The following is a 15,203-nucleotide window of genomic DNA, read 5'->3' on the forward strand; positions in this document are numbered from 1 at the left end:
TCCAAAAGGCGCTGGAGGACGCGTCGCACGTGCTGAACATGAATCGGGAGAGACGGTGAAAAAATCAGGATATCGTCCATGTAAACGAAAACAAAAATGTTCAGCATGTCTCTCAGGACGTTGTTAACTAGTGCCTGAAAGACAGCTGGAGCGTTAACGAGGCCGAAAGGAAGAACCCGGTATTCAAAGTGCCCTAACGGAGTGTTAAACGCCGTCTTCCACTCGTCCCCCTCCCTGATGCGCACGAGATGGTAGGCGTTACGAAGGTCCAATTTGGTGAAAAACCTGGCTCCCTGCAGGATCTCGAAGGCTGAAGACATAAGAGGAAGCGGATAACGATTCTTAACTGTTATGTCATTCAGCCCTCGATAATCCACGCATGGGCGCAGGGACCCGTCCTTCTTCTGAACAAAAAAACCCCCGCTCCGGCGGGAGAGGAGGAGGAGACTATGGTACCGGCGTCGAGCGAAACAGACAAATAATCCTCGAGAGCCTTACGTTCGGGAGCCGACAGAGAGTATAATCTACCCCGGGGGAGTAGTTCCCGGAAGGAGATCAATACTACAGTCATACGACCGGTGTGGAGGGAGAGAAGTGGCCTTGGAACGACTGAACACCGTGCGCAGATCGTGATACTCCTCCGGCACCCCTGTCAAATCGCCAGGCTCCTCCTGTGAAGAAGAGACAGAGGAAACAGGAGGGATAGCAGACATTAAACAGGTCACATGACAAGAAACATTCCAGGATAGGATAGTATTACTAGACCAATTAATAGAAGGGTTATGGCGCACTAGCCAGGGATGACCCAAAACAACAGGTGTAAAAGGTGAACGAAAAATTAAAAAAGAAATGGTTTCGCTATGATTACCAGAGACAGTGAGGGTTAAAGGCAGCGTCTCACGCTGAATCTTGGGGAGAGAACTACCATCTAAAGCGAACAAGGCCGTGGGCTCCCCTAACTGTCTGAGAGGAATGTCATGTTCCCGAGCCCAGGTCTCGTCCATAAAACAGCCCTCCGCCCCAGAGTCTATCAAGGCACTGCAGGAAGCAGATGAACCGGGCCAGCGGAGATGGACCGGAAAGGTAGTGCGTGATCCTGAAGGAGAGACCTGAGTAGTTGCGCTCACCAGTAGCCCTCCTCTTACTGATGAGCTCTGGCTTTTACTGGGCATGAGGTGACAAAATGACCAGCGGAGCCGCAGTAGAGACAGAGGCGATTGGTGATTCTCCGTTCCCTCTCCTTGGCCGAGATGCGGATACCCCCAGCTGCATAGGCTCAGCATCCGAGAGCCGGCGGAGGAGGGTGGCAGTGATGCGGCAGGTGGCAGTGATGTGGAGAGGGGAGCAACGGAGAACGCGAACTCCTTTCCACGAGCTCGGCGACGAAGATCAAACCGTCGCTCTATGCGAATAGCGAGAGCTATTAAGGAGTCCAGACTGGAAGGAACCTCCCGGGAGAGGATCTCATCCTTAACCTCGACGAGGAGACCCTCCAGAAAACGAGCGAGCAAAGCCGGCTCGTTCCAGTCACTAGAGGCAGCGAGAGTGCGAAACTCAATAGAATAATCCGTTATGGATCGATTCCCCTGTCATAGGGAAGACAGGGCCCTGGAAGCCTCCTCCCCAAAAACAGAACGGTCAAAAACCCGTATCATCTCCTCCTTAAAGTCCTGATACTGGTTAATACACTCAGCCCTTGCCTCCCAGATTGCCGTGCCCCACTCACGCGCCCGTCCGGTAAGGAGAGAAATGACGTAGGCGATGCGGGCTGCGCTCCTGGAGTAAGTGTTGGGCTGGAGAGAGAACACCACATCACACTGAGTGAGGAATGAGCGGCACTCAGTGGGCTCCCCAGAGTAACACGGCGGGTTGTTGATCCTGGGCTCCGGAGACTCGGAAACCCTGGAAGTGGGCGGTGGATCGAGGTGGAGTTGGTGAACCTGTCTTGTGAGGTCGGAGACTTGGACGGCCAGGGTCTCAACGGCATGTCGAGCAGCAGACAATTCCTCCTCGTGTCTGCCTAGCATCGCTCCCTGGATCTCGACGGCGGAGTGAAAAGGGTCCGGAGCCGCTGGGTCCATTCTTGGTCAGATTCTTCTGTTATGTACTTGAGTGAAGACCCAAAAGCGGTTTTAACAGAAAACAGAGTTCTTTAATGAAAAAACAGGAATGGCATAAATCCTCTTCCGACGTTGTCAATGGAACAAAAAGAACGTTAGTATAGTGCAGGATGCACCTGCCAGGCAGACTCCGACAGGATAGGACAAGGTGGAAGCAAACGAGACGACAGCTTGCTTCTGGCATGAAAAACACAAACAAGAATCTGACACTGAAAGTAGCAGGAACAGAGAGAGAAATAGAGACCTAATCAGAGGGGAAAGAGAGAACAGGTGGGAAAGGGAGAATGAGCTAGTTAGGGGAGATGTAGAACAGCTGAAGAAGGAGAGACAGAGAAGGTAACCTAATAAGACCAGCAGAGAGAGACAGAGTGAAGAGAAAGGACAGGAACAGACATAATAAGACATGACAAGTACAAGTAATGGGAGTTTGAAGACTCCCTGTATGGCCCACCAACGTACCCGTACCTACTTGATGAGCCTGTTCTTTTACTGGACAGGTGGCTATGTAATGTCCTGTAGTACAACAATACAGGCAACTGTTGAAGCTCAGTCTGTGCAAACGTTCGCAAGGAGACAATCTAGCCCTGCCCAGTTGCATGGGTTCAGGAGGAGACTAGTCGCTGAGGGGGCTCGGGTGATTTCGGAGGCGAGGGAGAAAGCGTGGACGAGCGAGTGTGCACTTAAATATATGCACTTAGACCAAACGGCATAACCAGGTACTCGTAATTCTTTACAGCGATGTCATTGAGGCCCCTGTAGTCAATACACGGGCGCAGGGTTTTGTCCTTCTTTTCCACAAAGAAAAACCCTGCACCGGCAGGGAAGGCAGGAGGAAGCATGATCCCGGCAGCTGTCCTGTAGTACCACAATACAGGCAACTGTTGGAGCTCAGCCTGCATAAACGTTCACTAGGAGACAATCTAGCCCTGCCCAGTTGCATGGGCTCAGGAGGAGACGAGTCGCCGAGGGGCTCAGGTGATTTCGAATTCTCTCAGGAATGCAGGCATCGGGGACTTCCAGGGTTCTTCGGAGGTGAGGGAGAAAACGTGGACGAGCGAGTGTGGCTGAACACAGAACTCCTCTCTCTCCTACGTTCCCGTAGGCGCCCATCGATCCTTATATTCAAGGCTATGAGGGAGTCGAGGTCCCTGGGTAACTCCCGGACTGTAAGTTTGTCTTTGATTTCCTGCGATAATCCATTAAGGAAGGTGTCGAACAGGTACTCCGGACTCCAGGCCCTCTCGGTGTACAACTTCCAAAAGTGAACCACATAGTCTGCCACACTGCGGGAATCTTGACTCAGACGAGGTAGCTTCCAAGCCGCCTCTCTCCCGGACACTGGGGAATCAAACACCTTCCTTACCTCCGCCACAAAATCCTCCAGACTAAGGCAAAAGGCAGATGGTTGATCCCACACTGCCATAGCCTAGGCGAGCGCCCTTACAGACATCAGTGTTATAAGATAGGCTATTTTCGACTGATCTGAATTTAACAAAGAGGGCTGTATCTCAAAGATGAGGGAGCACTGGGAGAGAAACACCCAGCAGGTTCCAGGATCTCCAGCATAGCGCTCCGGAAGTGGTAAGCGGGGTTCTCGGGAAGCCGGGGTAGGCTGGGGAGAAGCACCACTGGTAGCGGGGTTACTGAGAGTCAGGGGTGTTACTGTAGTGGCTTGTTGCCCAGTTGATAATCCTTGGAATTGCTCCAGCAATGTAGTGAAAGTGTGGCAATGGCATTCCACCAAGGTCTGGAATCCTTCTATAAGGTTTTTTGAAGTACTTCTTTGTGTCTTCTAATGGGGGCTCCTTGGAAGGAGACAGCATTGCGGAGCTGGTCTGATTCTGCTGGTTCAGAGACGCCAGTTCGTACTATCACGACTCAGGATATGACCCAGATGCAAACACAAGAGGTGGATGCTTCGGTTCTCAGAATATTTATTATAATAAAGGTTAAATAAAATTATCTCCACCATAGGTTATGTATCAGTCATTACACGTCCAGAGTAGTGTGTCGGAATCAACAGGTATAAACCAGACCGCTTAAAGATGACCATGTGCTGAAGGATAATCCTTAAGTGTCTTTACTGTTTAACCACAGACCTTAAGATACACTCCACTGAGCAGCTTTGGCTGGGGACTTAGTCTTGACCGACTGTTGGTGGTTGATGAACTACTGGGTCATGTTCATTAGAGACTTCCTGAACATTAATTTCCATTTTCCGTTGGGCTTTTATTTCTTTACTTTTATTTTTTGTGCCCTACTGTGTTGTCTCTGTGCCATCTGTTGACCATTGAAAACCCACAGTGATGATATTGTATTGTTGTGGTCCTGTGTTTCAGACCGTGTCCAACGGCAGGAGCGGGAGGTGATGCTGAAACTGAAGGAGGTGGTTGACAAGCAGAGAGATGAGTTGAGGGCCAAAGTACAGCAGATAGGAAGCGTGTCTAAGGAGGTGGAGGCGGTAAGGACAAGAAGACTACATGTACAGCCTATCTGAATACACACACACACACACACACACACACCACACACACACTGAGTGTACAAAACATTAGGAACACCTTCCTTATATGGAGATGCAGTACCTTTTGCCCTCAGAACTAGAGGTTGACCGATTATTATTTTTCAACGCGATATCGATTATTGGAGGACCAAAAAAAGCCGATACCGATTAATTGGCCAATTTTTTATTTGTAATAATGACAATCACAACAATACTGAATGAACACTTTTATTTTAACTTAATATAATACATCAATAAAATCTATTTAGCATCAAATAAATAATGAAACATGTTCAATTTGGTTTAAATAATGCAAAAACAAAGTGTTGGAGAAGAAAGTAAAAGTGCAATATGTGCCATGTAAGAAAGCTAGCGTTTAAGTTCCTTGCTCAGAACAGAACATATGAAAGCTGGTAGTTCCTTTTAACATGACTCTTCAATATTCCCAGGTAAGATGTTTTAAGTTGTAGTTATTATAGGAATTAAATGACTATCTCTATACCATTTGAATTTAATATACCTTTGATTATTGGATGTTCTTATAGGCACTTTATTATTGCCAGTGTAACAGTATAGCTTCCGTCCCTCTCCTCGCAGTCAACGGTGGGTGTAGCTGGTGCATGGAAGTCAGGAGCAGGAGAGCAGAGATGAATGGACAAAGCACTTTACTTAGGCAATCATAATACAGAACGCAACCGCGTCACAACACAAAATGCCCAAAGAACAAGATGAGGCAGAAAAAGTACAAAACCCAAGTACAAAGTACCGGCTGCCACCAAGCACGGGTAATAAAACAAAACCCGGCACAAACCAGCCGGAAGCGTGCCAACCTTAACAATAAACAATACCCCACACAGACATGGAGGGAACAGAGGGTTAAATACACATGTAATTAGTAGGAGATGTAAACCAGGTGTGCAAGGAAGTCAAGACAAAACAAATGGAAAATTAAAGGTGGATCGGCGATGGCTAGAAGACCGGCGACGAAGACCGCCGAACGCCGCCCGAACAAGGAGAGGAACCCACTTCGGCGGAAGTCGTGACACTCGCCCCTACCTGGGCACGAACCAGGAACACATCGATAACAGCCACCCTCGAAGCATCGTTACCCATCGCTCCACAAAAGACGCGGCCCTTGCAGAGCAAGGGGAACAACTACTTCAAGGTCTCAGAGCGAGTGACGTCACCGATTGAAATGCTATTAGCGTACACACCGCTAACTAGCTAGCCATTTCACATTGGTTACACCAGCCTACTCTCGAGTTGATAGACTTGAAGCACAGCCAAGAGCTGTTGGTAAACGCACGAAAGTGCTGTTTGAATGAATGCTTACGAGCCTGCTGCTGCCTACCACCACTCAGTAAGACTGCTCTTTCAAATATCAAATCATAGACTTAATTATAACATAATAACACACAGAAATACGAGCCTTAGGTCATTAATATGGTAAAATCCGGAAACTATCATTTCGAAAACAAAATGTTTATTCTTTCAGTGAAATACAGAACCGTTCCGTATTGTATCTAACGGGTGGCATCCATAAGTCTAAATATTCCTGTTACATTGCACGACCTTCAATGTTATGTCATAATTACGTAATATTCTGACAAATTAGTTTCCAACTTGTGTATTGATTTTAAGAAAGGCTTTGATGTTTATGGTTAGGTACACTTTGGTGCAACAACAGGGCTTTTTTCGCGAATGCGCTTGTTAAATCTCCCGTTTGGCGATGTAGGCTATGATTCAATGATAAATAAACAGGCACCACATTGATTATATGCAACGCAGGACAAGCTAGATAAACTACTAATATCATCAATCATGTGTAGTTAACTAGTGATTATGTTAAGATTGATTGTTTTTTATAAGATACTTTTAATGCTAGCAAGCACCTTACCGTGGCTCCTTGCTGCACTTGCATAACAGGTCGTCAGCCTGCCACGCAGTCTCCTCGTGGAGTGCAATGTAATTGGCCATGATCGGTGTCCAAAAATGCAGATTACCGATTGTTATGAAAACTTGAAATTGGCCCTAATTAATCGGCCATTCCGTTTAATCGGTCGACCTCTACTCAGAACAGCCTCAATTCGTCAGGGCATGGACTCTACAGGGTATCGAAAGCGTTCCACAGGGATCCTGGCTGATTGTTGACTATAATGCTTCCCACAGTTGTGTCAAGTTTGCTGGATGTCCTTTGAGTGGTGGATCATTCTTGATACACACAGGAAACTGTTAAGCATGAAATACCCAGCAGCGTTGCAGTTCTTGACACACACTACCATACAACGTTCAAATGCACTTAAATTTTTTGTCCTTCCCATTCACCCTCAGAATGGCACACATACAACATCCATGTCTCAAGGCTTAAAAATCCTTCTTTAACCTGTCTCCTCCCCACCATCGACACTGATTGAAGTGGATTTAACAAGTGACATCAATAAGGGATCATAGCTTTCCCCTGGATTCACCTGGTTTGTCTATGTCATGGAAGGATCATGTTTTGTACACTCAGTGCACATTCATGCTACACACACATCACAACTGCTACTGCGAGATTCTTGTTATGATTGCTTAATAGTGCACAATTCAAACACTTTCCCCTCAATCCTCCCTTACTCTAAACACATGTAAATATTGGACTATAAATTGTGTATTATACATATACTAAAATGTTTATTCTATTCTACTGAGCCATTTTACTTTACGTATGTATTCTTATCTCTTATTATTTATTGTTGCATTGTCAAAAGGAACCTGCAAGTAAGCATTTCATTAGACGGTGAATACCACGTGTACATACGACTAATAAAACACGATACTGAAAGAGTACTGGTATAGTTGTTATGGTTATGGGTTGTGCAGAGCATCATCCACACCTTGGAGACAAGTCTGGGCCATGACTCCACTCCCTTATTCACAGCAGCTCTCTGTCACACAGTAGTGGTTTTAAACTCCAGCTCGAGCTGGGTGTGTATGTTGATGTTTCTAGAATTTTCACCTTACTTAGAACCCAGGGCATCCTAAATTAAGTTCGCTCAAAATGATGCTTGAACATGCTTTTCTGTTCATGGGAGTAACCCCCTTGGTTTGTCTAATATGGTCCTCTCCTCTTGCTCCCAATGAGTCCCTGCACCCCCACAAAGGCCTGCTATGATATCTATCATATCATATCATCGGCCTGGATGTGAATGAGTGTATATGTATGTAATATGAGTGTTATGTTAATGTGTTGTTACATACCTGTGTGTGTGTGTCTGTCTGTCTGTCTGTCTGTCTGTCTGTCTGTCTGTCTGTCTGTCTGTCTGTGTGTGTGTGTCTGTGTGTGTGTGTGTGTGTGTGTGTGTGTGTGTGTGTGTGTGTGTGTGTGTGTGTGTGTGTGTGTGTGTACAGCTGCAGGAGCAGTTGGAGCGGTTCATGAAGATGAATGGGGAGCTGAGACACAAGCAGAGCATCGTCACGGCCCAGGTGAAGAACGCTGTGGAGAGGAAGGCTGACATGGAGGCAGACCTCCGAGAGAAACAGAAAGAGATAGAACGCCTCACCACCCAGCTGGGAAAAGCCAACACTGCTGCTGGCACGGTAAAAAGTGTGTGTGTGCATGCATGGTGTGGGGGGTTGTATGTGTGTGGATGGGTGGCTCTGTGTGTGTAGAGGTGTGTTTGTCCCTTGTTGAAAGGATAGGATTCCTTTCCATTTTTGAATTGGCCTTGGATCTTCGTATTATATTTAATCAAAAAGTCCCCCAAATCCCTAAAGTGTATTATTGTTATTATAAACTGGTTATCAACCTGAATAGAACAGTAAACAAGTCATTTTAAGTCATACTTGTGAAATGCTGTTTCAGCCAATCAGTATCCAGGACCCAAAGTATCAAGTTTATAATACTACATAACATTAGTCATCCAGTGTATTCTGACTCACTATACTGACTTGTTAGTTACACCTTGTTGTCATTTCTCTAGAGAACTTTTAGTGTCCTGCCCTCTCCCTCAGTTTATTTTGGAGCTGAACTTTAATCTTTGAACATTTGTCACTGTCCTCTCTCTGCCAAGTCTTACACTTGGCTTTTGTTTCTTTAAACTCTTCTCCCTGTAAAAGAAACTGTAGCCATTTTGAAATATTTGTTATGACTAAGATAAGAGAAACTAAGGTAATATCTGTGACTTTTCTCTCTGACAAAGGAGTTAACTTATAGTTCTGAGAGGAAACACCGTTGGCACAAGATGTACATGTATGTATTGTCCACCTACAGTATAATGTGACTAAGACATCTCACTACAAGAAACATGTTGTCTTGTTACTTTGTAATAGTCACACATTTTGCCAAATCTCATCATTTTGATGGGTATTATGCTTTCCCTATTGCTTTTAGACAATTTCACTAAATGTGTTATATCAGGTGAACAACAGCATTTTGTTTCCCTTAGCCATAAAACACATGACTGTTGTTACATTAACTAAATTGTGATAGTGTACCTGTGTTTTCTCCACTCCAACAGGCCAATCCGTGTAAGACCGAAGTGGACCTGACTGACAAGCTGGTGATAGACCTGAAGGATCCCAACAGACCCTGTTTCACCAAGCAGGAGGTCAGAGAGATGCTGACAGAGAGGAACGAGCTCAAAGCCAACTTGTTCCTGGTGCAGGAGGAACTCTCCTACTACCAGAGGTAGGTACTATGGGGGATGTTTCATACCTTTTATGAGTGTGTGTGTATGTGTTTACATGTTTGTGTTTGTCTAGTTTCATATACCTGTGTGTGTATGTACTGATGTGTGTGTCATTTGTGTCATCCTCACAGGGAGATCCTGAATGATGAGCGGTGTCCAGGCTTCTTGCTGGACGCTGTACGTTCTGCCATAAAGAAACAGAAAACTGTCATCAAGGCCAAGATGTTGGGCATGCCAGAGGACGAATGCAGCAGGTGACACTTACACACACACACATGGGTACACACACACACAGTTACACACACACGGGTACACACACACAGTTACACACCCATACGCATACACACACGCACGCACACGCACGGGTACACACACAGTTACACACCCATACGCATACACGCACGCACACACACACACACACATGGGTACACACACATAGTTACACACACACGCACGCACACACACACGGGTACACACACACAGTTACACACCCATACGCATACACACACACGCACGCACACACACACACACGGGTACACACACACAGTTACACACCCATATGCATACACACACACACACACACACGCACACACACACACACACACGGGTACACACACACAGTTACACACCCATACGCCTACACACACACGCACGCACGCACACACACACGGGTACACACACACACAGTTACACACCCATACGCATACACACACACACGCACGCACGCACACACACACACACACGGGTACACACACATAGTTACACACACACGCACGCACACACACACGGGTACACACACACAGTTACACACCCATACGCATACACACACACGCACGCACACACACACACACGGGTACACACACACAGTTACACACCCATACGCATACACACGCACACACACGGGTACACACCCATAGTTACACACACATACGCATACACACACACACGCACGCACGCGCACACACACACCCACATGTACACACACACAAAGACGCAGTGCTGACTTTGTGGATGTGCTTTCCTTAAACAGTGATGAGGAGAAAGGACCCCTGTTTGAGAGGAGAGCAGAGACAGAAACCGGGACAGACAGCACTGACAGCAAACCACAAGAGTCTCGCATCAGGAACCTGTAAGTACTACTGGCCTGTTTTTGCTAATGTAAACAACACATGTATTAACATAGCTATTTACATACAGAAATGTAAACATGTTTAAAGCACATTTACAACATTCAAAGAAACCCAGTCAGAAGATAGTTCTACAAATTTGGTATGATTAGTTGCCTGTTACAATGTTGTTACGCTGCTAAACTGATGCAGGACCTTGTTCTGTTGGAGAATTCCTGCAAAAGCCTGATTTGAAATGACAATGAGCCTCAGTTAACTGTGCAGTTCCCTACCATAACCCTTACTGCGAGGCCACTGATTGGCTATGCAAAGTTGAGGCAGGTCTGTGGTTGGTTAGATAATCGTTCCATCAACTTGTTGCTAAGTCCTGAATCCTGATTATATTGTCTGTCTATGTTAAACTACCCCTGGTCTCAAGATAATACTGTTGTGTGTCTATGTTTACCTCTAGGCAGACATTCAAACACATGCTGCCGCTCTGTTCACTGTTCTGCTTTTACTTTCAATGTATACATTTCACAGCACCTGCTGATGCCTCTGACTAAGCCCATTAATATAAACATAGACTACTCCCCCTTGTGGTGTAACCAGGGACTATCTCATATCTACAGAATGTAGTACTTACCACATGTTTTTATTTATTTTTTATTTCACCTTTATTTAACCAGGTAGGCCAGTTGAGAACAAGTTCTCATTTACAACTGCGACCTGGCCAAGATAAAGCAAAGCCGTGCTAGAAGAAAAAGAAACACACACCTATTAGGCGAGGTGCTGGCTAGCAGAGTGGAAAACTTGAAAATAAAGGAGAGCCGCACACTCTAGGAGCTCAGATGCAAAAATGTAATGTCCAACGTTTCGACAGCCAAGCTGTCTTCATCTGGGTATAATCATAATCAAACACTGCGGGATGACACGTTTATATAGTGTCAAAGACACAGGTGTCTGTAATCATGGCCAAGTGTGGCCTAATATCATTGGGTAATTATAAATTATTAAAATGGCATACAAAGAACAGAATACAAAAAAAACAAATGGATAGCATACGATCATAGATTCATTTCAGAATACACAAGCTTGCAAACAATTACAATGGCAAAGTCACAATAGTCACAAGAATGGCTTCAGATCCAAGTCTACGTTGAGACCGAAGGGAGCAAGGGTCTTTAAATTAAAGATCCAGGCAGCCTCTCGTTTTAACAATAAATTGTCGAGGTCACCCCCTCTCCTAGGGAGGGTGACATGTTCGATGCCAATATAACGTAGAGACAAAATCAAGTGGTTTGCTTCCAAAAAGTAGACCGGAACTGGGTCGAGTTTTTGCACCTAATGGTGTTACGATGCTCTGAGATACGTACTTTTAATTCGCTCTTTGTTAACCCACATAATTTTTACCACAAGGACAAGTTATAAGATAAATAACTGCCTTAGTGGAGCACGTAATAACACCTTTGATTGGGATCTGTTTCCCTGTTTGTGGGTGTTTGAAGGATCTACATTTATAAGTGCCATTGCATTGAGCACAGCCACTACACTTGATTTACCACATTCCTGAACAATGTCTATTTGCGCCCCTACTGGATGGAAATTACAAGTGTAATGGCTGTGCTCAATACAATGGCACTTATAAATGTAGATCCTTCAAACACCCACAAACAGGGAAACAGATCCCAATAAAAGATGTTATTACGTGCTCCACTAAGGCAGTTATTTATCTTATAACTTGTCCTTGTGGTAAACATTATGTGGGTTAACAAAGAGCGAATTAAAAGTACGTATCTCAGAGCATCGTAACACCATTAGGTGCAAAAACTCGACCCAGTTCCGGTCTACTTTTTGGAAGCAAACCACTTGATTTTGTCTCTGCGTTATATTGGCATCGAACATGTCACCCTCCCTAGGAGAGGGGGTGACCTCGACAATTTATTGTTAAAATGAGAGGCTGCCTGGATCTTTAATTTAAAGACCCTTACTCCCTTCGGTCTCAACGTAGACTTGGATCTGAAGCCATTCTTGTGATTATTGTGACTTTGCCATTGTAATTGTTTGTAGGCTTGTGTATTCTGAAATGAATCTATGATCGTATGCTATCCATTTGTTTTTTTGTATGCCATTTTAATATTTGATAATTATCCAATGATATTAGGCCACACTTGGCCATGATTACAGACACCTGTGTCCTTTGACACTATATAAACAAGTCATCCCGCAGTGTTTGATTATACCCTGATGAAGACAGCTTGGCTGTCGAAACACATTACATTTTTGCATCTGAGCTCCTAGAGTGTGCGGCTCTCCTTTATTTTCAAAGCAAAGCAGTGTGACACAAACAACAACACAGAGTTACACATGGAATAAACAAACATAATAAATTGAAATATATACCAAATAATAGGAAAAATAAAACATTTACACGGGAGAACGACAAACAACTTTTGCACTGCTACGCCATCTTGGATGTGAGCTCAGAAACACAGAACCAAATCTCACATGCACGCTTACTGTTTAATGATCACAGTCGGTCACAAGAGGCTATGTGGCATATAACCTTTCAGACAATATCTCTGACCTGTGGACTGTGTTGTTTTCTCTCCTCCTGTGTGTACCTTTAGTTTCTTCTGGTTGTGAGTTAGTATAGCTGATCCTAGACCTGTGTTGTCTCCTAGCTTTGGCTTCCTGACCCGCTCCGGCAGCAACCACAGCAGCCGTAGTCCTGGTGAAAACAACGCTGCTTCTTCCTGGGAAATCATCGACGACACTGCGGAGACAGAACCCCGACAATCACCATGACACCCCTCAACACCTGTCCAACTACACTTGTCCTCCATTCTGTTCAGTTTTCACAGGATGTTTCATACTGGTTAGGTCTCCACAGCAGCCCTAAGAAAGGAAGAGCATTCTCTCATGCCTTCCATCTTTATTTGTTATTACCCCCTTGTCCTTGCTCTGTATACCTTTCTCTTCCTCTTTCTCTTCCTCTCTCTCTTTCTCTTCCTCTCTCTCTTTCTCTTCCTCTCTCTCTTTCTCTTCCTCTCTCTCTTTCTCTCTCTTTCTCTTCCTCTCTCTTTCTCTCTCTTTCTCTTCCTCTCTCTTTCTCTTCCACTCTCTCTTTCTCTCTCTTTCTCTTCCTCCCTCTCTTTCTCTTTCTCTCTCTTTCTCTTCCTCTCTCTTTCTCTTCCACTCTCTCTTTCTCTCTCTTTCTCTTCCTCTCTCTCTTTCTCTTCCTCTCTCTCTTTCTCTCTCTTTCTCTTCCTCTCTTTCTCTTCCACTCTCTCTTTCCCTCTCTTCCTCTCTCTCTCTTTCTCTCTCTCTCTTTCTCTTCCTCTCTCTCTTTCTCTTCCTCTCTCTTTCTCTTCCTCTCTCTTTCTCTCTCTTTCTCTTCCTCTCTCTTTCTCTTCCACTCTCTCTTTCTCTCTCTTTCTCTTCCTCTCTCTCTTTCTCTCTCTTTCTCTTCCTCTCTCTTTCTCTTCCTCTCTCTCTTTCTCTCTCTTTCTCTTCCTCTCTCTTTCTCTCTCTTTCTCTTCCTCTCTCTTTCTCTTCCACTCTCTCTTTCTCTCTCTTTCCCACTCTCTCTTTCTCTCTCTTTCCCTTCCTCTCTCTTTCTCTTCCACTCTCTCTTTCTCTCTCTTTCTCTTCCACTCTCTCTTTCTCTCTCTTTCTCTTCCTCTCTCTCTTTCTCTCTTTCTCTTTCTCTCTCTTTCTCTTCCTCTCTCTTTCTCTTCCACTCTCTCTTTCTCTCTCTTTCTCTTCCTCTCTCTCTTTCTCTTCCTCTCTATCTTTCTCTCTCTTTCTCTTCCTCTCTCTTTCTCTCTCTTTCTCTTCCTCTCTCTCTTTCTCTTCCTCTCTCTTTCTCTTCCTCTCTCTTTCTCTTCCTCTCTCTTTCTCTTCCTCTCTCTCTTTCTCTCTCTTTCTCTTCCTCTCTCTTTCTCTCTCTTTCTCTTCCTCTCTCTTTCTCTCTCTTTCTCTTCCTCTCTCTTTCTCTTCCACTCTCTCTTTCTCTTCCTCTCTCTCTTTCTCTTTCTCTCTCTTTCTCTTCCTCTCTCTCTTTCTCTTCCTCTCTCTCTTTCTCTCTCTTTCTCTTCCTCTCTCTTTCTCTTCCTCTCTCTTTCTCTTCCACTCTCTCTTTCTCTCTTTCCCTTCCTCTCTCTTTCTCTTCCTCTCTCTTTCTCTTCCACTCTCTCTTTCTCTCTCTTTCTCTTCCTCTCTCTTTCTCTTCCTCTCTCTTTCTCTTCCTCTCTCTCTTTCTCTCTCTTTCTCTTCTCTCTCTTTCTCTCTCTTTCTCTTCCTCTCTCTTTCTCTCTCTTTCTCTTCCTCTCTCTTTCTCTTCCACTCTCTCTTTCTCTTCCTCTCTCTCTTTCTCTTTCTCTCTCTTTCTCTTCCTCTCTCTCTTTCTCTTCCTCTCTCTCTTTCTCTCTCTTTCTCTTCCTCTCTCTTTCTCTTCCTCTCTCTTTCTCTTCCACTCTCTCTTTCTCTCTTTCCCTTCCTCTCTCTTTCTCTTCCTCTCTCTTTCTCTTCCACTCTCTCTTTCTCTCTCTTTCTCTTCCTCTCTCTTTCTCTTCCACTCTCTCTTTCTCTCTCTTTCTCTTCCACTCTCTCTTTCTCTCTCTTTCTCTTTCTCTCTCTCTTTCTCTCTTTCTCTTCCTCTCTCTTTCTCTTCCTCTCTCTCTTTCTCTTCCTCTCTCTCTCTTTCTCTCTCTCTCTTTCTCTTCCTCTCTCTCTTTCTCTTCCTCTCTCTTTCTCTTCCTCTCGCTTTCTCTCTCTTTCTCTTCCTCTCTCTCTTTCTCTT

The 15,203-nt window shown here is 44.9% G+C and overlaps 1 protein-coding gene across 2 annotated transcripts in view; it reads left to right on the forward strand.

Annotated features, from left to right (window-relative positions):
• LOC135552852 (RILP-like protein 1) overlaps positions 1-13,218 on the forward strand; it is a 28,479-nt gene extending 15,261 nt beyond the window's left edge. For both annotated transcript variants that reach the window (XM_064984761.1, XM_064984762.1), the window contains exons 3-8: positions 4,460-4,581; positions 8,014-8,202; positions 9,123-9,292; positions 9,425-9,547; positions 10,324-10,422; positions 13,084-13,218. In XM_064984761.1, coding sequence (XP_064840833.1) covers positions 4,460-4,581; positions 8,014-8,202; positions 9,123-9,292; positions 9,425-9,547; positions 10,324-10,422; positions 13,084-13,207 — 827 coding nt within the window. In that variant the 3' untranslated portion in view covers positions 13,208-13,218. The remainder of the gene's footprint in view (positions 1-4,459; positions 4,582-8,013; positions 8,203-9,122; positions 9,293-9,424; positions 9,548-10,323; positions 10,423-13,083) is intronic.
• The last annotated feature ends 1,985 nt before the right edge of the window (positions 13,219-15,203 follow it).

Source organism: Oncorhynchus masou, chromosome 13 (assembly GCF_036934945.1).
Source record: "Oncorhynchus masou masou isolate Uvic2021 chromosome 13, UVic_Omas_1.1, whole genome shotgun sequence".
Classification (NCBI taxonomy): domain Eukaryota; kingdom Metazoa; phylum Chordata; class Actinopteri; order Salmoniformes; family Salmonidae; genus Oncorhynchus; species Oncorhynchus masou.